This window comes from Platalea leucorodia (genome assembly GCF_965183815.1).
Source record: "Platalea leucorodia genome assembly, chromosome: 2".
Classification (NCBI taxonomy): Eukaryota; Metazoa; Chordata; class Aves; order Pelecaniformes; family Threskiornithidae; genus Platalea; species Platalea leucorodia.
Window position 1 is genome coordinate 68,645,414 of NC_138824.1, and position 25,093 is coordinate 68,670,506.

At 40.9% G+C, this 25,093-nt stretch overlaps 1 protein-coding gene across 1 annotated transcript in view; it reads left to right on the forward strand.

Annotated features, from left to right (window-relative positions):
* The first annotated feature begins 1,298 nt into the window (after positions 1-1,298).
* Positions 1,299-25,093, forward strand: part of TGFBRAP1 (transforming growth factor beta receptor associated protein 1) — a 39,708-nt gene continuing 15,913 nt past the window's right edge. The window contains exons 1-5 of the mRNA XM_082332168.1: positions 1,299-1,382; positions 4,304-5,005; positions 13,779-13,973; positions 14,966-15,120; positions 20,896-20,978. Coding sequence (XP_082188294.1) covers positions 4,321-5,005; positions 13,779-13,973; positions 14,966-15,120; positions 20,896-20,978 — 1,118 coding nt within the window. The 5' untranslated portion in view covers positions 1,299-1,382; positions 4,304-4,320. The remainder of the gene's footprint in view (positions 1,383-4,303; positions 5,006-13,778; positions 13,974-14,965; positions 15,121-20,895; positions 20,979-25,093) is intronic.

The window sequence follows — 25,093 nt, forward strand, 5'->3', positions numbered from 1 at the left end:
GCTGGGAAGCGGCTTTTAGGGCAGCCGCGCTGCCCCAGAGACTGCTTTCGCGTCACGTTCTGGAGCGGGAGGCGGTCTATGACGTGAGCAGCCTGACGCGGGGAGAGCAAAGCTGGGGGCGCGCCCTCCCCGGTCGGTTGGGCTCCTCCGCCGGCCGGCGGGCCGCAGGGAGGTTCGCCTCGCCTTGCCGGTGAGGTGAAGTCATCCCCCAGCTGATGCCGTTGGATGGGGACGGCGGATCCATTCCGTTATAATGCTGCCAGCATACAGAAGTGCGAGGCGTTTGCGCGGCGGCGCGCAGGAGCTTTGCCACCGAATTAAACGGGATCTAAAATCTTGCCCGTACAAGGGGTAACTGTCAGCGCTTCGTCATCTGCAGTAACGAAAGCTGCTGCGTAATTGCAAAGTAAAACAGCCGCCTGAGTTAGTCATCTGCTCGCGTGCTTCGAAGCAGAATAGGGAATTATAAACAATTACGTTGGTAAATTAACCGTGTCGTCGTTACAACGTAAAATCGCAACGTAATTTGAAATACTTGACGGATTTGCAGAATTAAGAGGCACAGGCAACAAGTAACACGCGTGACGTAACAAAAATACATGCCCGTGGAGCGCGTCGCATATACGTGGCTATGTAACATTGTGTGCAGCGCTTCCGAGAACACGAATTCGGATTTTGAATATTTAGATATCGTGGAAGCGTACGAGCAAGCAACGCAGTAAGGCTGACGGGCAGCGTTCCGTGCGGTGCCCGCCAGTCTGCCTGCCGGCGGCCGGTGCGGCCTGCTGCCCCGCGCGCTCCTCCTCCCGCAGCCCCCGGCGGAAGGGCGGCTTTTCCCGCCTGCCTTCGTCCTCTGTACGTCAGGGGGGGACGCGGGCTGCGGCCACTCGCTGCGACTCAACCGCAGCATTTGGAAACAATGAACGCATCTGTCGGGACCCGCCCACGTCAGGCGCGCCGTGCGCTGTTCGCGCAGCGACGATGCCTTGCGGCCGGAGCCTCAAACCGCCGCCGAAAGCGCGCGTGCGGCCGTGCGCTGACGGAGGCGCCCGCGCCGCCACGCCCCCGATGGGCGGGGTTCGTTGAGGCCCCACCCCCAGCCCGTGGTGGCGGGACGGCGGGTGCCCTCCTCCACGTGACCGGAAGGGTCCTGGCGGCCCCTCCCGCTTGCTCGCCCCTCCCCTCCGGGAAGCGGTGACGCTGGCGCCGGGCGGGGCCTGAGCCACACCGGAAGCGGTGCGTCCCGCCCGCCGCGAGGCCTGGGCGCTGACAGCGCGGCCTGAGGCGGCGCCCGGCCCGGCCCCGGCCGCCGGCACCGCACCGCAAGGCCTGGAAGCGGCGGGCCCGGCTCCCGGTGTGGCGGCGGCACCTGGCGCTGGCAGGTGCTGGGGGAGGGCGAGCGGGAGGAGAGGCTCGGTCGCCTGGCGGGGCGGAGGCGGGCGCGCCGGGGAGGCGCGGGGGCCGGTCGCTGCCGGGCCTGCTTTGCGCCGCCCGGTCCGGCTGCGGGCCTGCGAGGGGGCGGGGGTGAAGTGAACGGCGCCGCTCCTGCCGCCGCGCCGGGCAGGGTGCGGGCGCGTCCGGGGCGAAGCGCATCCCCGTCCTGCCGGGGGCTGGGGCGGGCCGGCACCTCGGGTCGGTGGAATCGCATGGGCAGGGTAGTTAGGGCGGGCAGGCAGTTGATTGCCCGGGGTGGAGCAGTGTGTCTACGTGAGCGGGCGGTGCGGGGGTGAGGTGGGTCGGGTGCTGGTTTGCAGGGCGGCGGCGAAGAAAATGTAAGTGCGAAGCAAGGGGTCGCTTACCGACGGGGGGCAGAGCTGCCCGCCACCCCGTGCCGGAATGAGCGCCTGCGGGGTTGTTGGGGCACTTCTGGAGGTAACGTGCAGCGGACTGCTAATTTGCTTGCCAATTGATTATTTTTTTGACAGCAAACATCCCCATTATCTTGTTTTCCGGAGTTCTGGACATCTAAAAAGTAGCGTACTGACTTCCAGTTGTAACTCCGGGGGGGCCTCTTGCACTTTAAGGGAACAGCACGTTCTGCAGAACCTGTTTCTTTGCAGTGCGCGTAGTCCCCTAAACTCTTATAAACGAGAAAAAAAAAAGTAAAAAAAAAAAAAAAATCACATGCAGATTATGTGTGTTGACATTGGTTGTTCTTAAAAGCTTTTTTCACAGCTTTTTTTTCTAGCATGAATATTTTAATTTCTTTGCTACCAGACTTATGTAGTACTGTGTTATTTTTTATTCTTTCTGCTCAGGGATTGTGTATCTATTTTGATTTCTTTTATACTTTTCATGTACTTTCATTTAGTAAGTTTTTTTGGAGGTTTTTAGTACGTCTTGGTCAAGAGCAAAAATCTGCAGTTCCCCCAGTGGCATACATTAACATTTTTACCTTGGGCTACAGGATGTTAAGTTGTTGACAGCTTCAGGTACAAAAGCTGCCTAACCTCTCCAGGCAATAGTTTATCACTTCTTGCTACACACAGGCTCTTAAAAATGCTTGAGAGTTTTTTGCCAGTCAACCTTTGGGCAGCCCTCTTTAAATTAATGTGCCGTGTTTCTTTTGATAATGTTGGAGGATAACATCACTGTGTTGCCAGAGACTTGCATTATCATTTTACCTTAGGCTATTTCTCTAGTACTTACCGGCTTTGGGGTTTTTTGTTGAAGGTCAGAACACTAATTTACACCCCAGGTGAGGATGCAATTTGAAAATGTCATGGAAGCCCAAACTAAAATCTTTTTAACTTCTGAAAAAAAGTAGGAAGTTCTTGGCAAAAAAGATCACTGCTGTCTCTTTGTAACGTGATTTGCTTCTGGCTATATTCTTAGTTTGATCTAATTTTATTTAGTGGTTACTTGTGAGTTGTGTACCTTACTCTTTTTCACTCAGTTTTGGAAATTTTTGCCATGATTTTTAGTGTTCCCTTGCAAAAGCAAAGGGTTTTTTTGGATGTAATAATTTGAAACTTAATTCATTTTGATTATGTTTAGTTTCCGGATTGTTCACAAGAACATCTTGTTGAGGTTGGTTTCTCTGTTGATCCACAGAAATTTCATTTGATGTTTCATATCTTCATTGTATATGTGGACTAGAAGTAACTCTGTATGTTATTTCTTAAATCCATTCAAGATGTTCAGTGTTGTGTCTTCCCCTGTATTGGCTAAGTGGTGGTTACAGACCAGTCATGACAAATTAAAAGGTGATTAAACAAGGTCAGCAATTTCTCATCTGCTCTTCTTTGGAGTGTCGAGCACAGCTGCCTGCCGGTTTCTTACAAAAATAACATAACTCTGGAGTACACTAAAATTACACGGACTGTTTTTAAAACACTAATAATTGCCTCATAAATTGTATCTGTCCCTTGACAGTGCTTGATTGCAAAATGGTAGGTATAGTTTGTAGAATGAATATTAGAAGTGCTGCTTAGCACTTAAAGGCAGACTTTTGGAATGGCTGTGATAGTACATAGCAGAAACTCTTTTAATTTCCCTGATATTGCATCTTGAGCTTAATGAATGCTTTATGGACCATGCTTCCAAATTTGCTGCATGACTGTGCTTTATAATTGCTGGTGCATATAGTCCAGTACAGAGAAAATACAGTGTGTAAGTAGCACTGAATAAAACAGACACTCTGCAGATGCTTAAAAAAACCCTACAGACCAACAACTTTTATTATGAGTTGGATGATACCTTGTGTAAATTATTATTTAAGTGGCTTGAAAGTTATGTATTTCTGATTGCTGGAGAGTAAGGAATGTAAAGTATGTGTTAAAATGGAATATGTCTATGATATTTTGCTAAGAGACTATGTACTAGTAGGCCTAAATTGAGTGTAAAGCAACACGAGATGTTAACTTGTAGCACAAAGTGCCTTGTGGCTTCTCTAGAAATCTGAGAGCCAAAGCTTATATCTTCTTATGTGCAGGTGATGTAAACCTGTACATGACAGGTTTGTGAATCACTAAGAACTGGGAGGAACCACTTGCAGTGCCAAGTATCTGAGAGAGCCAGTAATATGCTTGTTACTTGTGGAGAAAGCATCACTTCAAAATAGCTGAGTGCTGTTGTGAATCTGCTTTGGAATAGACTTGAAGTGGAAGCATACAATTCAATTAATTTCTGTAGTTATTAATGTGCTCATTCTGGCTTGTGTGATCAGACTGGAAATAGAGTATAGACTATTAAAAAAACGCAACAATGACGTTTTTGTATTAGTGAATGTTAAATCACTACCTCTGATACTTGATTATATGTGTGGAGGTAAATACTGTTGTTTTTTTTTCTCTTTGATCAGATCACCCAGAAGACACAATGAGTGTTAAAGCTTTCAAGCTCGTTTCTGCTGTTGAGCGGGAGATGTTAATGGGAGACAAAAATTACATCAACATCGAATGCATTGAGTGTTGTGGAAAGAACCTCTATATTGGAACCAATGACTGCTTTATCTATCACTTTCTGTTGGATGAAAAGATCTCAACAGCTGGAAAAATAACTTTTGCTGCCACCAAGCAACTGCATAAATACCTGGGCTTGAAGAAGCCTGTGAGTGAGTTGAAAGCAGCCTCTGCCCTCACCAGGCTTCTTGTGCTTTGTGACAACACAATAACACTAGTTAACATGATGAACTTGGAACCTGTCCCCACCGGTGCTAGAATCAAAGGAGCCGTGACATTTGCATTAAATGAAAACCCTGTGAGTGGGGATCCTTTCTGTGTTGAAGTCTGCATTATCTCGGTCAAGCGGCGGACCATTCAAATGTTCATGGTGTTTGAAGACAGAGTCCAGATAGTGAAGGAGGTGTTTACTCCAGAGCAACCCTGTGCTGTGGCTGTAGATGGTTATTACTTATGTCTTGCACTTACTACACAGTATATCATTTTGAATTATAATACTGGCGTCTCCCAGGATCTGTTTCCTTATTGCAGTGATGAGAAACGGCCAATTGTGAAACGGATAGGCAGACAAGAGTTTCTGTTGGCTGGCCCCGGAGGCCTAGGTGAGACTAAGGATCGTAAATTTTTTTTTTTTTTTTTTTTTTAACTTCTCTCTCTTAATTTCTCTCAATTTGGGAAGCAAAGCTTAACTAATTAAGTGTTGTGCACAATAATGATAATTTTCTTCACAGGGTTATACTGGGATGTTGAGATAAAAAGGTAGATGGTAAATTTTTGGTACTAAGTATTATTATAACTCTCCTGCTTTATTTAATGCACAAAAATCTGATTGTTTGTATTTTAATTGTGTCTGTAGAAAGCTTAACTTCTGTATAGACAGCTAGTGGTAGTAGTATCTTGCAGCCCAGAGTAAAAAAATTTGTTGGTACCAAGTGAAACTTCAGAGGCTGATAGCCTCTCTGTAGTGACTGGCTTTGAGGGTCCCCATGTTGCTATAAAATTGTTAAACTAGTGTAGACAAGTTAATTTTTTCCTAAGTTGCTATTCAGAGAAGTTCATGCGAAGTCCATTTGATAGGTTGTAACAGATTGACAAATAGGTATGTTGTACTACAGTGCTAGTAAGAAATGTTAGCGGAAGTAAACTGTATCCTAACTCCTGTAGAAGTAAACTCTGTCCTAACTGTAGATGTTGTCAGATGCTACCCAGTTTTTATGCTCCCATTTGCTTAATTTTTTTAATAATATTTTTCAGCTCCATGTTACAGAAAATGATAGTTTATTGCAAAACCAAAGTTAGATCATGTGAAATAATGCTCTAGTCTAATAGACAGATGATTTTAAGGACTATTGCTGCTGTAATCTGTCTAAATCAACAATGTGCTGCGAGGTCAGTAATCTTGAGCATTTTTTGGAAAAGCTGCAATATCCCAGAGCTGACAGGCCACAGGCAGAATGCTTTCATGCTGTTCGCCATATGACTCTCCATTTAGGAGTTGCAGTTTATATATCTTCCCTTACACATTAGGAATAGCGTGACACAAAGATCACAACTATTTAGGTCCTTAGCCCAGGGATCTGCATGGGGTTTTGTTTTTTAATATACATTCCAAAGAAAAGCAAGAGTGCAATCAGTTGTTTATATTGGCGTTTTGTCTTGTGACCAGAATGTGAGATGTACATCAACTCACTAGTTTTTCTTGAAACAAGTAGAGACTTATTAGAATATGTGTTTAAGGAAATTAAAGATGTTCCAAGATGAACTTGTTTTTTCAGTCGTAGGGCTTTTCTAAGTCATCGTGGTTGCCCACTTCTTATTAAAACTGTTAGTTACTCGAAATGTCGACATGTATTTGTAGACATTAACTGTTGTAGTAGTGCTATGAGAGTTAAAATTTGTGAATTGACTGTCTGGAAGTATTCCCTTTTGACGTGTTTCTAAGGAGATCCCATTCTTACTTTAATCTTTATTTATCTCTTTAGGAATGTCAAACCAGATTCTGTTCAACTGGTTCATTTCTTTTTTGATTTAAGAAGAATAGATACACTTTCAAAAGCATAATTGTATTTAGTTAGAAAGCAGAATTCTATTTAGTCCGTCTTTTGCTTTTGTCTGGTGTCCTGGAAGTGAGCTATACAATAAGACTTTTACTCATAAAATCCAACATCCTTGTGTAAGTAGGTTGTCCTGGGGTTAAAATATCAGATATGTGATATCTTAAGGAAATGCACTTCTGCAGCTCTAAACATGCTATAAACTTCCCTTTTTCTCATAATACAGGCAAAGTCTACCTTGTACTAGCTCAGAAACCTTAACAAAGACTGCTTGCTATGGGTTGTATAGTTTTTCCTTGTGTAATTCAGCTTGTGGGGTTTTTCTTTAATCATCTGTTCTCTATTTTCTCCCCACTGTTGTTTTGATTAGTATTATCCATCTTGCTGTTCTTCTTCAGTAAAATTCTTAGTGTCTTTAACACTTGTCTCTTTTTGAAGTTGTGAAGATGATTGAGCACCTTTATAATATATAAGCATTGTGTATCTTGGCATTTGAGGTAGGCCTCTGCTGTAAAGTGAATGAACTTGAAAAGGCTTGATGTAAATCTTCAGTTCTAATTTTAGTTTGCTTTTCTGTGTCTTATTGGTTAAGACATATTCATTTGGCACTTGGTAGAGCATCTGTGCTAAATTCAGCCTCTTTTACTGATGTGGATGTATTCTGCATTAATATATTTGGCTTTATGGTGTTTGAAGTGACATTTATCTAGATTAATTTGCTTTTGAGTTAAGACTGGAATTTAGAATGGCAGAAAGCAACTGCTTAAAATGGTAATCATAAAGTAAAACATCTTTGAGTTTCTTGGGTATGTAACCTTTTTCCTTACCTGGACTCTTTGCATTTAAAACTCATTGTTAGAATTGTTCACAGTTGATCCATAGACTTAGCCATTTGGTACTTCTTTTGGCTCCACTTGCAGTTAGTATGTAGCTCATTCTTTGAAAGCAAGGAGGAACTTCATTTTTGATGCGTCTTCATTCTGTCCAGTAATTAGTTCATTCAGAATTGAAAATCAATTCTTTCTGATTACGTATGAAACTATGCTTACCAAAATTCAGTTTTTCATTTCGTGAAGCTCTTGTTGCATGTTTCTAATCAGATTTCCTGCTGTACAGAGGCTTTAAGTTTTTAAAATTTCAGCAAACAGTTCTTGCCTGTTGGCACAGGGCACGCTTCCTAGCACCAGCTGGAGCAACTACCCCAAAACATCAGAGGCCTGGACTCAGACCAGGCTCCCAGGGAGGGTGCAGCTCTTCAGGTCTTGAGCTGAAGGTAGTGCCTGGTGCCTCTTGCTGAGACTGGGCCAGGGGGAAACTTTATCCTTGCCTGCAGGAGATGCGTGCTTGGTTGAGGATTTGTGTCGCCACGTAAAGGAGATGCAGGAGGAGGTCAGCAGCATGCGCAGCATCAGAGATGACAAAAAGGAAATTGAATCTTCTCCAGGACCCAGGCATGAGCCTGAACCCCCAGCTGTACTCAGGGAAGGGCAGGCCGAGTCTCTGCTTGTTCTGTGATGGCAAAGGCTGGAAACTTGTGACTTCTTGTAAAAGGAGGAACTCTCCTTCTCTGCCTGCAGATCTACATCTACAGAATACGTTCGGTGCTCTGGTAGCAGATGAGAAGCAGGAAGCTCTGTCCAACAAATCATCTGAGCCCGTACAATGCAGTAGCACCAGGAGGAATTGGCGAGTAATGGTAGCGGGAGACTCCCTCATATTCGAGATGGAGGCTTTCTCATCAGTCCTGCTGGTGAGGAAGAACAGCTTGAGGAGGAGTGGGTGGATTGTGCAGGTCACCAACTTGTTGCACAGCTTGTGGTGATGAGGGATTTGGCTTTTATGACTATGAATCCCTATTTAAGGAAGAGATGGAATCCACCAGGCCAAGTGAGGCAAAAGTGGTTTTGTGAACAGGCTGACTGACCTCATGAGGAGGATTTAAACTAGGCATGGTGGTTGTAGGCTAAGTTGGCAAACGAAGAATGCAGGGTGATGTGGATGAGAGACTTTGTAATCAACCAGCAGGGCTGAAGAGGCCCTGCTTCAGGCATATGCACACCAAGAAATGTGTACAAAGCAACATGATGGTGAAAGCACTCTCATTTTTTCTGGGAAATCAGCACAGCTATGTGTTAACAGCTGAGGTGGGGGTTACCCATTACATGAGAGCAGCAGGAGGGTGTGGTGTTGTGCCTTGGGAGAAAGGGGGAGGCAGCTGAGAGTTTATGGATTAGGGTTAGAGGGCAGACTAACATAGGTGACATTGCGGTGAGTGTCTGCTGCAGACTGCCTTATCAGGAAGAAGACTAACTTCTTCAGGTAACAGGAAGAAACCTGTGTTTGCAGGCCCTGGTTGTTAGGGGGCACTTGAACCACTCCAGTACCTGCTAGAGGGGCAGCACAGCAGGGCACAAGCAGTCCAGGAGATTCCTGGAGTGCATTGGTGTTACCTTCTTGACTCGAGTGACCGAGGAACTGATGAGGGGGTGCGCTCTGTTGAACCTGGTTAGGGATGTGAATGTCAGGAGAGCAGCCTTGCTGCACTGTCCATAAGATGGTGAAGTTCAGGATCCTGAGAGAAGGGAACAAGGCAAAAAGACCACAAGCCTGGACAGCAGGACAGCAGACTTTGGTCACGGGATATGGTCCTACCTCCTCCAAGTTCAAGAGTGGTCCGTCCCAATGAGCAGGAAAACAAGTAATGTGGCAGGAGGCCTGCATTAATGAACCAGCAGCTCTGGACTAAACTCAAATATATAAAGGAAGCAAGTGAGGTGAAAGCAGGGCCAGGTGACCTGGGAGAAATATAGAGACTGTCCAAGCATGTGGGGATGGGGTTAGGGAAGCCAAAGTCCATCTGGTGTTGTCTCTGCTGAGCACCATGAAGGGCAACAAAAAGAGCTTCTACAAGCATATCGGCAGCAAAGGCAGGCTAATGTATGCCTACTGCTGAATGGAGCAGCGGACCTGGTGCCAAAGGACATGGAAAAGGCTGAGGTGCTTAATGCCTTCTTTACCTCACTTGTTACTGGTATGACCTTCCTCCAGGAATCCTCAGCCCCTAGGACCAGTGGGAAAATTTGGAGCAGCAAAAACCTGCCCTCAGGAGAGAAGGACTGGGTTATGGAACATTTAAATAAACTGGACAGACAAATCCATGGGACCTGATGGGGATGCACCCATGAGTGCTTGAGGGTGGTGGTCAATGTCATTGCGACACCACTCTTGATTATCTTTGAAAGGTCATGATGATCGGGGATGTTCCTCAGGACTGGAAGAAAACAAATGCATTCACTTCTGCCTTAGATGAGCAAGCAAAAGGATCCAGGGAACTACAGTCTGGCCAGCCTTACCTTGATCCCCAGAAAGGTGATGGAGAAAATCCTGGAAGCTATTTCTAAATATATGAATGACAAGAATGTGCTTTGGAGTAATCAGCATGGATTTACAAAAGGGAAATTGCCTGACCAGCCTGATAGTCTTCTATGATTAGATGCCTAGCTTGGTGGATGAGGGGAGAGCAGTGATATTGTGAACTTCAACAAGGCTTTTGACACTATCTCCCATGTAGACAAACAGATGAAGAATGAACTAGAGAAACAGGTGGATTGAAAGCCCGGCTCAAAGGTTTGTAGTCAGCAGCACAAAGTCTAGCTGGAGGCCAGTCGCTAGTCGTGTACCCCAGGGGGCTCATAGTGAGGTCGGTACTAACATCTTCATTAACAACATGGATGGTGGGGCAGAGTGCACCTTCAGCAAGTTTACAGATGATACAAAAGTGGGAGGAGTGGCTGATACACTAGGGGATTGTATTGCCATTCAGGGGGACCTTGACAGGCTGGAGAAATGAGCTGACGGGAACCTTGTGAAGTTCAGTAAAGGGAAATGTCAAGCCCTGCACCTAGGGAGGGACAGCCCCATGCACCAGTACAGGCTGGGGGCTGACTGACTGGAAAGCAGCTTTGCAGAGAGGGACCTGGGGGCTCTGGTGGGCAAAGTGACCATGAACCAACAGTGTGCCCTTGTGGCAAAGTCTGACAGCCTACTGGGCCACATTTAGCAGTGGACTTGGTAGTGTTAGGTTAACAGTTGGACTCAATGATCTTAAGGGTCTTTTCCAACCTAAATGATTCTATTAGAAAAAGTGCTGCCAGCAGGTTGAGAGGGGCAATTTTTCCCCTCAGTCCTAGTGAGTCCACGTTTGGAGTGCTGGGTCCAGTTCTGGGCTCCCCGGAATGGCATGGACTTACCGGAGCAAATCCACTGCAGGACCAGAAGGACTGCTAAGTGATTGGAGCACCTCGTGGAGAGGCTGAGAACACTGGGACTGTTCAGTCTGAAGAAGAAAATGCCTTCAGAGATCTTATCAACATGTGTGGGGAGGGTAAAGAAGACAGAGCCAGACTGCTCAGTGGTATTGTATCCAGTGAAAGGATGAGAGGCAGTCAGTACAAACTGAAATATAGGAAATTCTACGTAAACATGAGAAAACAAATTGTGAGCATGGTCAAACCAGGAAACAGGTCTTGGAGAGGATGTGGAGTCTGTTCTCAAAGATACTCAAAACCTGAGTGGGTGAGGTCATGAGCAACCTGTTCTAGTTGACCTTATTTTGAGCAGGGAAGTTGGACTAGGCAGTCTCCAGAGGTCCCTTCCTGCTTAAACTATTCCATGACTTTAATGAGTAAAAGAATACAAATTTTAAATACCTAATTTTAGTTTATTCCTTTTGCTTTTCCAGAATAAACTCTTCTCAGTGGTGCATGGTTGGAACAGTTCTATAGTGATTGAGTAGACTACAAATGGAGTTGGAGAACTGAGCCTTATAACTTATAACAAGTGCACAGGTACTAAGCAAAATGATTCATAGAAGGTTATGCAGTGCCTTTTCTCGTAGCTGATGACACTGCATAAAGCAGGGTAGTCAACAGTAACCAGCATGTTCCCTTCTTGTTTTCACCCACTTGTAGTGTTCCTCATGCTGTCAACTTTTATGAGAACTGAAAGTTTTCATATTGCTTTTTAAACAAGTAATAATAATAAAGAAATTTTATTGCATTTTTACAGATATTTTCACTGAGAAGCTTTTTGTTTTAAACAAATAAACAAAATTTACAGTCTATTGCACAAAGTCCTGAGTAACCTGGTCTAAGCTGGTCCCGCTTTGAGTATGGGAGGGCTGGACTGGATGTCCTTCAGAAACCCCTTCTGACTTAAATTATTCTATGATTCTATAAATTTCTAGATCTTTTGGTGCTGAAAACAGTGTAGCTGTGTTTTGGGTAACTCTTGTAACCTTTGGAGAGTGTATGCATTTTTAATACAGAATTGATTACTGGCTTCATCTCGGTTTCATCAAACACATTCCTGTACTATAAAAAGGCCATGGTTTGTGATTGTAGTTGTCATGTTTATTGTTATCCTTAGGTGAGAGCTGGATGAAGACAGAAAATGAATCATCCTACCTCAGAAGCCCTAGCTATTGAGGGCAGAGGGATGTAGAAACACATTGACTTGGGAAAGTACTGTGCATTGCTCTGCATACCCTTTCACTTCCATAAAGGATTTTTTAAAAATACCTAAAAAAGAGCTCTGTCATTTAAAAAATAAAAAAAAAGGTTTTAAAATCAGGTTTTTAAAATATTTTTTGAGAATGTCTGTCAGAGAAATAAAAAATTTTAAGAATTAGTATTTCAAATATAATTACCCCTGAGTTTACTACTGGTTTTACTATGGATTTAACTCAAGTTTTCTCCCACTTGTTGAAATGGGATTGTAGTACAGAGTAACAACTGGAAGGCATGAAAAATGGATAGTGCAGTCTGCCTGGCATAGAATTCTATTTCTGATCTGTAAGAATATCAAGATCTATAGAGGAAATTGGGAATTATATATTATGGCAAAAAAAAAAAGTATTTTCTGTAAGGGTCTCTGATTGAAAAGCTGATCATTATAGTGATAAATAGCATCACTTGCTGATAGTCAGATGTGAAATTTTAATTTTGTGTTGCATCCTTAGTCAAAGGAAAGGGCTGATCACTTCAAAGCTGCTATAAAGGATGCAGAAGCTTAGTCTCTACACTGTAGTTCTGTAAAAATCTACAACCTTCTGTTTTCCTATCCCCCGTGCCCCAAGATGGTCCACCTACCCAGCTACCCTTACCTCATTATCCTCTGCTTGGAAGAGATTTTGTAAATTGAATAACATAATCTTTTAATCTCCTCTGTCCTTTAGAGCTCAGACTTATTCTACCAGCTGTCAAGTGGCTCATGCCTGCCGACGAACAATTTTCATGGGCCTGTCTTTTTAATGGCATGAGAATACTGGTTTTAAGGGGTATGCGTTCATGTTTAGAACAGAAGTTTACATAGTGGTTCAGTATGGCTCAGCTGGCAAAGGGTTACTGAACTAGGTCTGAAAACTTTGACTGGAGTTTTTCTTCAATTAATGTCTCAGGAACAAGTGGGGAATAGCAGGTAACATAAATAGAACCAGTGGTGTGTGGTCCAATAGCAAGTCAAACTTCTATTAAGCTAGGAGAAGGAAGGGGGACAGAATAGACAGCAGGAAAGATAGTGGCAAAGAAAAACACAAATTAACTGAAGATTTAATATGGCTATTCTGAAGACAGTGTAGGAGGTATCATTGGAATATTAAAAAAGTCTTTACTCTGTGTTTGGCTTTTGGGAAAATATACTTTATACAAAGCGTAAATATGCTTTATGAAGAGCTTGATATGCTTAATAAAATATGCTTTATACAAAGGAAGTGACTCATCCCAAGGAGCTGGACCCTCATTGTGTGAAAATTTTGCTGTAGCAAAAGTGAAGAAGTATAAGTAAATGATTGTTGACTAAAATGCTCTTTAGACATTTGACACTGCAAGGAACAAATATGTCTGTATTGCCAGATAGGTCAGGCAGTGCAGGGCTGCAGCTCCTACCAAGGCAGTGTTGTTTGAATGCTGGGTCTCACTAAATGTTAGTGTTTTGAAATGAACTCAAACTACAATATTTATTAAAAAAATCTGAAACTTACTAAACTTGAATGATTCTTGCTAGTTTCTTTCTGTATTCCTCTCTTTTCAGTTTTAGGTGTTTGTTTCTGTGGTGAAGGAGAAGGAAAAAAAAAATTGAGCTTAACTAACCAACAGGTCTGTAAGGTCCAGGGAGATGTGATGCCCTGTCATCATGCCACCTGATGCTGCATCTGTTCTTCTGAGACTTTTTATTTCTGTACCTTGGTACCCATGCTTTGTGTTGGGAAAACAAGAGTCTTCAACTAGCATGAGCCTCAGTCTTTGTTTTTCCCTTTTTGCAGGCATGTTTGCAACTGTAGACGGCATTTCACAGCGTGCCCCTGTGCACTGGTCAGAGAACGTGATTGGAGCAGCTTTGTGCTTTCCTTACGTGGTTGCTCTTGATGATGAGTTCATTACAGTGCACAGCATGCTGGACCAGCAGCAAAAGCAAACGCTGCCTTTTAAAGAAGGTCACATTCTACAGGACTTTGAAGGTATTAAAAAGGACACCTTTTTGCATCAGTAATTCTGAAACAACCGCCACTGTGGGCACAGTCACTTCAGTTTGTTTTTTGAACAAAATATCTAGCAAGCACGTTAACTGTTGAAACTTTTATTGTAAATGCTTTCCTGATTAGATTCCTGCAAACTATGATAGGAAAACTTCAGTAATACAAAATTCCATGCTTCTAACAAAATGTGTGCTTATTAAATGTGCTCTAATTGTCAAGTTAATTGTCGAGTAGGAGTCTGTGGGGTTAGAGCTTTTTCTTGTAACTTAATTATTTCTTTCAAAGGAGCAACGTTAATTTAATGCTACGAGTCAATAATTGTGAGCTACAGGTATTGTTCCGTTGGCCATCCTGACAAAGTTCTAACATCTTAAAAACTGTTCTTTTATATTCCTTTCTAAAATATCTGTGTAAGAGGTTTAAAAGGGGATATTTCATAAAGAATTGTTTAACAAAGAATACAAAAATTTCTTTTGATCTGTTCTTCAGTTAAGAACTCTTAAGTGTGGCATACATTGCATTGCTAATTTTTTTCCAGGAAAGCTACAAACTCTATCACTATGAACTGTATGGTACCTGCTACCTTTGACGTACAGCTTACAATTTTCTAACGTAAGCCTGTGGAAATATCTGGCAGTTAAAAGTCCCTGTTCCCTGGAATCTGGGCAATAGTTTCAGTGGTGGCCTTGGCAGCTTAGTTCATCATGAGAGATTGTAGCCAGTTTCATTTACTCAGAGTGGAACAAAACCTGCTGTAAATAAATAAATTTACCATTATCTCTGTATTTCTGAGGTGCAATTTACAGGTAAACTATACTGTCTAGTAAATATGGTAACAACAAAGATGAGTTTTGGAACTTTAACACTGTTTAGATTCTTGTATCTTAAATAGTAAATCTTAAAGCTTATTTCTGAAATGTTTGGGTTTTTTCTGTAGAGAATGTAAACTGAATATGTCTGTTTGCTCTGTCCAGGAAAGGTGATTGTTGCTACTAATAAGGGTGTGTATATCTTGGTGCCGCTACCTTTGGAAAAACAGATTCAGGATCTTCTAGCTAGCCACAGAGTGGAAGAAGCCCTTGTTCTAGCAAAAGGAGCTCGAAGGAATATTCCAAAAGAGAAATTTCAGGTCTGTCCTTCCTTTAATTTTCAAGAAAATATAAATGTCGCAGTGGGGCCATGTATACCAATGGTCAAGTGACTGGAGAGGGTGGGGGAGGAATTTACATTGAAGAGAAATCTGATGCCTTTTATGGTTTCAGCCTGAAGAAATAGATGTGCTGCTGAATTGCCTTGTGCTTGTAATGGCTGTGACGTTGGCAGGGTTGAATGCTGTTGTTCTGCTGTGGTTTTGGTGGTGGTTTTTTTTCAAGTGTGTAACTTGAATTGAAAACAAAACAAAACTGAAAAACTAGTGATAGAAAATCCACACGATGCTTTCTTAGTACTAGGTTCAGTTATTATTTGCTATTGCATTTTTAAAAGTATGCTTTATTTCAAATCAGAATTTTTAGGTTTTACTGTTTTTATCGGAGATTCTCACCATAGCCTAAGCTCCACAGTAGTGCAACTTCGAAGTTAAGTGATGGGAAGTCTAAAGCAAATACATCCTACTTCCAAACTCATACAAGTAGTACTTGTACTGGTGTGTAACCGAATATTTAAGATTTTTGGGTGGCAAAGTGTGTTAGTAACTCTTTGATTAGAGTGTTGATTAGAGACTTATACTCATTTCCTTCTACCTCTGGTTTATATTACAATACATATTCTACTGTATTTGTTCCTATTTGTCATTTAGAGACTGAAACGTGGAAAAAGTAGCATGAAATCTCTACTTACGAAGTAGGTGAATGAATATTTTACTTGGTTTCTTTCCTTTTGTAAAAGCAAAATTTGATCTGTAACCCACAAAATCTGGTTTGGTTTTTTTTAATATACTTTGGAGCATTTTGTTGCCATTAAAATGGTATCTGTTGCATTCCTGTCGGTTTGTTTAGGAAGATGTAAAGTTTGGAACATGACTGTGGAAATCACAGAATTGCAGTGGTCCAAAATGATTCAGTCTATCAGGATTTTTTTTTTTTTTTTTTAATTTCAAGAAGTTTCTAATTCGTTGTCATTTAAATTTTGGTCAAGGCCCTTGAAAAGTAGTCATTAAATTAAATGAAATTTGTATCAGCTTTCATTTTGATTCTTAACTTCTCTGTTGAATGAAGAGCTGGGAGGCTGCTGGAAGTAAAAAGCTTGGCCAGAAAAGTGTTTCCATCCTTTTGCTAAGGTACAACTATCTGAAGTACTTGAAGTTGAAAAGTATTTAGGCAAATACAGAGTTCAGGTTCCAGCATGTTTTGCTTTGGATCTTCACTTCCAACTTTTCCTTTGCAAGCTGTTTAAAGAAGCAAACTAAAATCCTGCTGTGAGGATAGGATGCATGATCTAAGCAATGTCTTCTATGTATGATGACCTCTGATTCTCCAATTATTTCTTTCCAGTTTATGTAGATTTAGTGTGGGAGATGTCTTTCTGTGTTTTGCCACAGGATGAACTGCAATTCATTATCTAAAATACATGATGTAGAATCTCATTCCTCCTAAGTTTTTTTGGATTTAGGATTTTTCTGTCTTTAGGATAAGTTACTTTCTGTTCACACGTGTCTTATGTGCACAATGTCTGTCTTCCTGAAATTACTGTTTCCAAGAATATTGTAAGTTCTTTCTAACTTAACGTGCTTTTAAGGGTGTTCAGTTACTTTGCGTCAGTGCTACAGCTGAAAAAGAGAAAACGTATTACTTGCAAGCAAAATAGCCTGTTCTAGTTTTGGGCTGTATTTACAGACTGATATTAACGAGCTTAAATTGATGGTGACTCGTATTAAAATGACTCAACTTGGCTTAGTTGTTGAGTCGTTAGGCCAATTTTTCAGAGCTTATCTGTAGTTGGAAATGTAACATGTTGAGCTTGCTTTCTAGTGTGCCTCTGATACTTAATGCTGTCATTACAGGTTTGTTACAAGCACATCAGACTTACTTTTACTGTAGTCTCGCATAATATAAATCTGATGGAGTTCAACCAAATTACAAGCCTTACATAAGTCTTTTGAGACATTTCTTTTGGCGTACTTTAACTGATCACGTAGTTGCCCCTTTCTAACTCTTGTCTAAGATATCTTCAGATAACAGCTATTAGATAGATAGATAATGGGTGTCTTCTGATAGATATCTTTGGATATCTATTTTGCAAGCTTTACTGATTCCTGAGTATCTGACACTTTCAAGGCCTTATTTTGCCATTTTATACGAGCAGTGGGAAAGAACGCATAGTTTTGGCACTAAGGCACTTGACCCAGACACTATAATTTGTCCATACAGAAGAGTGAGAGTACTTATCTGGTACCTGTAGTATAGTGCCCCCTTTTCCACATGCTGCTTTAATTTCTGCAGTTTGCAGTGGCTGTTGCCATCTTATGTGTGACTTGAACTCAGTCATGGCATTGTAGGACAGTTCTTGACTACATGGGTTTGCTTCCTATAGTTCAATACTGCATTGTCATTGCATGCATACACAGGTGTGTGCTCTCTCTCTTTATATCAGCAGTATTATGTCAGCATAAATATATATACATGGTGGTAATGCAGAATGATAGTGGGATTGAAACAGTAAAGTACTGTACTCAGAATTATTTGTACAGCCAATGTTTAGTTATTGGAAAGAAGCAGGTCATGCATTACTAGCTCTAACCTGTTACTTAACCCATGTTCCCTGCAGCCTACAAATTTATCTCTGCCATATTAGATGAAAATTGCTTTGTCTTTGGGCATCAAGAATTACTGCTAGGTAAAAACCACTAAGCAAAAGTGTTGCAAGGAGATGGCTTTGTTGGATATCATTTTTGGTAGAAGAACACAAAGGCCTTTCTACCATACTACCATGAAATGACTGAATACTACTTATTAATTTTTCAGGACAGCTGAAGTTTGCAGAAATCATGGTTGATGGTAGAGAAGACCTTGATTAGATTGACACACATCTTGCATAGGTATCTCTTTTTTCTTTTTTTTTTTTTTTTTTTTCCCCTCTCGTTTCTTTTTAGTTTCAAAAAACATATTAACTGGACGCAAACCTGACCAAACGCTGAAGTGACTTTCTAGAAAAAATCTTTTTGGCAATCTAGGTGGTAATTCTGACCATTTTAGAAAGGTTTTTTCTAGCAGTTGAGAGAATTAAGGCTTCACTATAGCTATTGCAGCTTCAGCAGTCATCTTTCTGTTTTCTAGCGCTTTTTCAGATACGAATTAATACAAATCTTATTTCATATTTTTGTAGCTAGTTTTCTAATGTGAATTCAGTCAACAATATAGAATTTGCTTAAAGCACTTCGAGTCCTATGGTGGTTTTTCAAAAATTATAGGGGAATAAACAATGTGTTGAATTTTGACTGTGCGTAACTTAGTACCTTTTTAAAAGAAGCCTATTGCGGTATTCTGGCAAACAGGTCTGAAGAACTCAAGATGTTTTTTCTCTCATAAACAAAAGTTAACTGCATATGGTTGGCATATAGGTCTAGCCCGTTTTTAAAAACCCGTGAGAAAGAGAGGATATTGAATATTCCACAGACAGTCTGGTCTGTTGCTTCCATGATCTTTACCACAGGACATCTTAATGTCTAATGTTAATCTTGTCAGCTAAAATTCAACATGGATACTCCCTATCTCATCACTGCATCTTTAAAAAGTTGGGAAAGCGTCTGTCTGTAGATATTCTACAGCTTTTTTGTTGGGTGGCTTTAAGGGACAAGTGAAGATATGTCAATATTTAAATGAAAGTGAATACCACTTAATCAGTTCAAATTTAAAACCAATTCCTTCGGCCTATACTTACATTATCAACAAGCTCTTTTCAACTTTTAGTTGAAAAGATTTAGTTGAAAACTTTTAGTTGAAAAGATTGCTGTACAGACTAAGCTGTACAATTAAAGCAGTATTTTCAGTATCTTGGATCAATTAAAACTTAATTCCAATATCCTAATTCACTAAATATGTAAATATTAGTGGTCACTCCATTGCAAAGATTGAAAACAGACTTAAAAAACAACCTACTTTTGATACTAGTTAGCAGGATGAGAAATATTTGTGCTTCAACCCTCCCTGGAGAGTTTGAGGCTGGATTTTGAAGTTTTTATGGTGCCACAAGATGCAGATAGTTGCAGATTGAAATCCTTTACCAGCATCCTTAAGAATGTGACCAGATGGGTATTCATCAGTTCACAGATTATCATTTATTGATGTAATAACACAGTGGTAAATCAAAAATATTTTTGATATTTTATGAATTAATCACTTGAGGTAGTTTTACTTTATTACTGTAATTAAATTCCCTTTTAGCTTTAGTTAACTGTATTTTGAATTAGTACACTTGGATGTAAAGCATAGTAACATTAACTAATATAAAGATGTCATGAAGTGTTCGTTTATTTTTATATTGTTATGTTTGTCTGAAAAGGTGTGCCAGATAGCATTTCCCTCTGTTTCCCCTTCTCTCCCCCACACTGGGGAGGCAAGAGAAGTCCCACAACCTTACAAATCAATAGGTTTTAATGGCTTGCTAATGATCAAGATTAAGTATTTCCTTAAGATAATCCATTAGCAAAGCTTGCACAGGCTAAATGGACTTAAGCCAAGCTTTTCTCTTGGTAAATCCACAATCTTTAATCAAGGTGAAAAATCACCGATTAGAATATCAGTCTATCCTGCTTGAGGCCTGACACTCTTTAGCAATTCCTGCCTGGAATACGTTGCTAATGTATTGCAGTTTCTCTGGGTATTTTCATTGAAAATGGGAGTCTGTTATTAACACAGCATTCATGTACGCTGTTAAACAAACAAAAGCTGTATATTTGTGAGAAAGTTGAAGGGATAAAACTGAGGGCATGTGGATGTAGCTAGGTGTATTTGCAAAATACCAGTGTCGTCACAAACAGTGGATGCTTTGCAGAGCACAATTTAGGTTCCTTGCTTTTAGTAATTCTCTTTTGTCGTTGGAAATATTCTCGACACAAGGGTTTCATTTAATCTCGTGGTAACTAATTGACCATTCAGATCAAATAAATACCTAGCATTTACAGTAGTTTTGTGTTCTTTTTCTAGTGAACTTTTTGTAAACTTTTTTCTGTCTAGGCATGACTTTAACAGTAAAACTTCATAACACAGTTTTTCGTATGGTTTGCTTGTGCTCCTCTTTTTAACTGTATTTTATGTACATTGCGTAATGTACTGCATATTGATAAGTTGAACTGCTTTGGAAGAATTTTTATTTAAAAAACAAACAAACAAACAAAAAAACCCCACCAAACTGGCAGAAAGTCAGAAATATGGTGATGAGCTGGGGATGAGACTGTGAGAATCACCAGCAGGGTTGCTGGTTGAGGTGAGATGGGGAGAAAGTTGGCTGTGTGTGGTCAAGCGGGACCACCCTTGAGTTTAAATCTTTTTTTGTGTCTGCTGAATCATGGGGAACTTCAAAGCTGACCATTGGCTTTTACATTTGCAAATACCACAAGTAAAAACTTGAGGCAAATCAGATTGATGTCAGATAAGTCATTATTTGAATAAGAAAACTTAAACTTGCTATTTGTTGACTTTGCTTTTAGTAAGTACTTGTGAACAGTGTTGTGTTCACACACTTTTGTCTAAGAAACTGAGTCTGGGCAGCAGATTCAGTATATTCAGGTACATGCAATTTAAAATATAGAGGATCAAGGCTTTATTTTGCATGTAACTTGACAGGTCTGGTGGAAGATCATGTGTTCAGTGTTTTTGGCAGGTAGTTATTACAGCAGTGACTAGCACTATGTAAATAACTCCTCACAAATATAATAAACCTTTTTCCCCCTCCTTCTCTTTCATAGGTAATGTACAAACGAATCCTGCAGCAAGCAGGTTTTATACAGTTTGCACAGCTTCAGTTCCTTGAAGCAAAAGAACTCTTCAGGTAATTGTGTGACAAGAAATTTATTCCTTTATCTTCTTTAAATAAGGAGTTAGTGTTCTTGGTTTTAAAAGCATAATCGCTTGAATGTTTTTTGATGCAAATGTGAGTTTGCTGTGATAAAATGGTTTTGTTGGGGATAAAAACAGATTAACATTGAAACAACTTTATAACTGAAGAGTTAATGCAACTGATTTTTTGGTATGCTAACATACAGTAACATTAAAGCTATAGTCATGTAATCTGAGTGTTGTATGTGTGGAGATCTTTTTACTTTATGCCCATGAAGGTCAAGGTGTTATTGAGCCTGTGCTGTGATTTACAGTATGAAGATTGCCTGTTGTGGTTTTTTTTTTTTTTTTTTTAAAAAAAAAAAAAAACTTTCAACAAAAAGTTACAATTTAAATATTGGTTACAATTTAAATATTATTAACACAATTGCACTATTTTTTTCAAGGATGCTGATGCTGAATTTGTTTTAACGCTTGTTCTGCTAGGCCTTTTCCAGAAGACAGATTATTTGTTCTTGAAGTCTGTACTAACCTTCCCAATTTAGCTGTTTCAGCAGTCACTTGTTTATAAATTGACCTTGGTACTCCACTTTCATTTAAAAAATGCTGCTCGTTACCTTTATTTTGCCTGATAATTTCATTTCTGCTAGCCATGCTTCATTCTGTGATGGAGTACTGTCTAGAGTTAGTAATCTGTGCTGACCACATAAAATAACTCTCCTTGTTATCTGCTGAAATTCACTTTGAATCAGTTTAGAGCCTATAGAAAAGGATTAAGGTTAGACAATTTCCTGTATATTGTACAGTGTACAGTATAGGAAAAAAGTTGTCCTTGGGCTTATAGAAATGTATCAAGGAAAGTAAAGCTTTGGGGAAAGTTACTACGTGATGAGGGACTTCACCATTTTGCCTCCTGCTCACCAGGATAATGGGAGACACTGGGCTTGAATGGGCAGTGTACACTGAGTGAAGCTTAGGGAATGACAGGAAAGGCCTGAACAGCATTTAGTGGCAATTTGTTTTGGCCACGATCACTTTCTGTATCACCTTGTAATTTTTGGCATTAGTGAGCAACTTGCAATCTTCTTCTTCCCTGTAATCTTCCAAACACTAGACTGAATCACTGCTGTGTTGTGTATCTCAAGTAGAAGTACAAGCTGTACGTAGCTAGGAATCCTTTACAGCATTCCCACAAAGCCTTTCCATGTGACTTTCCAATGGACTTTTTTTCAGTGTGGCCAGCTTTGGTAAAATAGCTTGTTGAGGTTGTACTGGCTATGCAGTGTCTTCATTGTCTATGTGTGGTTAGGTGGCCAAGCTTGTATAGCTCTGCAGCTGTCTTGCCTGTGGCTGACACTTCAGCTTTTTTTCTATCATTTTATTCCACCCTGCCTGGCAATAATTCCCTGTGGGCTCTAATCTGGGGGCCTTGCCTTGCTGGTAGTAGTCCGAGGATCTTTTAAAAGCAGTGAAAAGGGGGAAAAGTATCCTGCAGGGAGCTGCAGCACCTTGTGGAAGGAACAGAGATCAGTTATGCAGCCTCCATCCAAGTAGCAGTCCATCTGACAAATGAGCTTTAATGAATAGGATTGTGGGAGCCCCTCTATAGAAAGAAACATGCTTCATGAGAAAACGTGCTGTCCAGGCATGAATTTTGGAGCTGAGTCGGCATCCCAGGGTGTTCCCTTCCTCTAAAAGCTGCGACTCCAGAGCAGAACAACTGTTCATGAATTGCTGAGGTCTGCTGGGGGAGAAAGCAAAGATAAGGCTTCTGTGCTTTTCTTCTGGCCAGCCACATATAAGAGTATATAGTCATTTCAGAGTATTTTGGTGACTCTGAAGAACTCCTTATGGAATCCAGGTTCCCTGATTTTCAGCCCTGGTGAGCACACCCAGTTGAAGTAATATCTGGTTATGCCCCAATATACACTCAATCAGTCTTGTTCATTTTAGACTTACTGATGCTCAGAGGAAAAATGGGAAAGATAATGGCAGTCTATGCAAACACTTCCTCCCATCCCCATGTGTTGCTCTGCAGGTGTTTCAAGCTAGTGTCAGTTAGAAATAACTTCAGTCTTAAAATGCTAAAGGGAAACTTGGTACCTATCTGAGAAAAGATGGATTTAGCAGTGAAACAGAGTGGCAGCAGTACCTCCAATAACTTGATGTGACATGAGTCTACTTCTGGCCAAATATGAAGTGAGATTGACTCACTCCCCAGAAAATACCTGTCAGTTACAGGCTACCAGGGGAAATTATTATATTGGACTAAAGGTCTCATTTTCTTGCATCAATAATCCTTGTTGGATAACTTTGTCAAGATACAGTTATAACTTATGCTTAACTTAATAGTTCTTAAATACTGAAACCTTTAAGAGGAATACTTTCCTGCCAAGTTCCTTTTGGTTATACTGATACTTCTGAATACTGAAGAAGGTTGACAGAAAGGAAGGAAGTGGTAGCTTTATTGAAACTCAAATAGTTCCACAAAGGGAGGAGAACTTCCTTCAGCTGGATCCGTTAACCTTAAACTGAGTGAGCTGTCACAGTGGGGCTTCTTTGGTCTGATAAACTCTGTCACAAGCAATAACAGAATTTTGACTTTGTTATGTAGTTGTGATTTATATATTACACTTTTGCTATTTCATATGCTATTGCTGGAGGCTCGCACACAGTTAAACCAAACAGTGGTGCTTAGCAGGCCGTTCGTTGAATTCTAGGTGTCTTGAATTCTAGGTGTCTTGCTGAGATGTTGGTAGCTGTCACAGTGAAACTGTTTCTCTCCAGTGTGTTTGGCTACGTCCTTTCACTGGTTAGATGTTGCTTACAATCTGACATGCCAGATACTGGAACTTATCTAAACTTTGTTGCTCTTTTTAACAAATCAAAATGTTAATACTTTTCACAGTGTTGTCTCACCTGGGAAAGGCTAGAGAGAGACTTGTAGCTGAAGTCTCTCCTACACTGGAAATGTTAAAAAATTGCTGGTACTTATACCTGGAGACATAAGAAGTAAGACTCTGTGAGATCTGCATCTTAAATGTGATTCAAGAATATAAGCTTCTGTTACAGCCAGTGGGATCTAGGCAAAACAGCTAAATCATGTAGGCTTCTTTGACATCCCTGATATCTGTAAATTTAAGGGTCTGAAATTAGACCTAAGTTTCCTGAAAACTTGTAGATTCTGCTTGTTGCATTGTTTGTATATATGAAGCCCAGAAAGACCTAATGCAGAATTACTCCAAGGGAAGTTGCCTCTTAACATTGAGAGCTTGGCTTGTCTTAAGAGCCTGTTTTCTGCTTTGTGATAAGTTGCTAGCTATAGTTTGCTAAACCTGAGATGCTAGAAGCTGAAGACTCAAATGTGTTTTTCAAGAGACGTGAGGTCCTTTGTAGCTGCTCCTAAACAGTTTCCTCCAAACGTGGTGGAAAGAGCCACAAGACATCCACAGATCCCAGGAGCCATGAACCTTGAGATTAATGTTAACCATTTATGCAGGTGGGCTCCTTGTTTAGTATTTGGTGTTCTTCTGAAGATGGTTGTTCTGGATGATACTGTGCTTTTCAGGAGACTGCTTGGTTGTTGATTAGCATTGCTGTGGGGAGAGCAAAACTGTACAACGTGAGCTTGAGTCAGACCTGCTGAGAGAACCACTGGTGATTCACAGCCCAGGGTTTGGGCTAGCCTGAGTTGGAAGCTGGCTTTGAGTCTCCTTTTGGAAACAGGTGGTCATTAAGGCCAGAATCAGTGAAGTTCAGAGGCGAAGTAGCTGACTACTTCCTCATCTAGGAGAAGTTGGATGGTAAGATGAAGAAATGCAGAAGCTACTGTAGAAGTTAGAAAATGTTTTAAATCTTATTAAAAGTGGCGTGTTAAATATAGCACTTTTAACTTCTTCATCCATCTCCATGGTCATAGCCTCCATCTCAAGCTTAGGCCGTCTCCAAATACTTGACAGCATAGCCAGCAAGGGAACCAGTGTTTATACTTGAATTTCTGTGGATTTATCAAGACTCCTTGCTTCTGCGCTAATTTTGAGTAGCCTGGTGATGTTATTCAAGTTATGGGTTACCTTTTGTTCTAAAACAAATTGATGAGGAACCTTG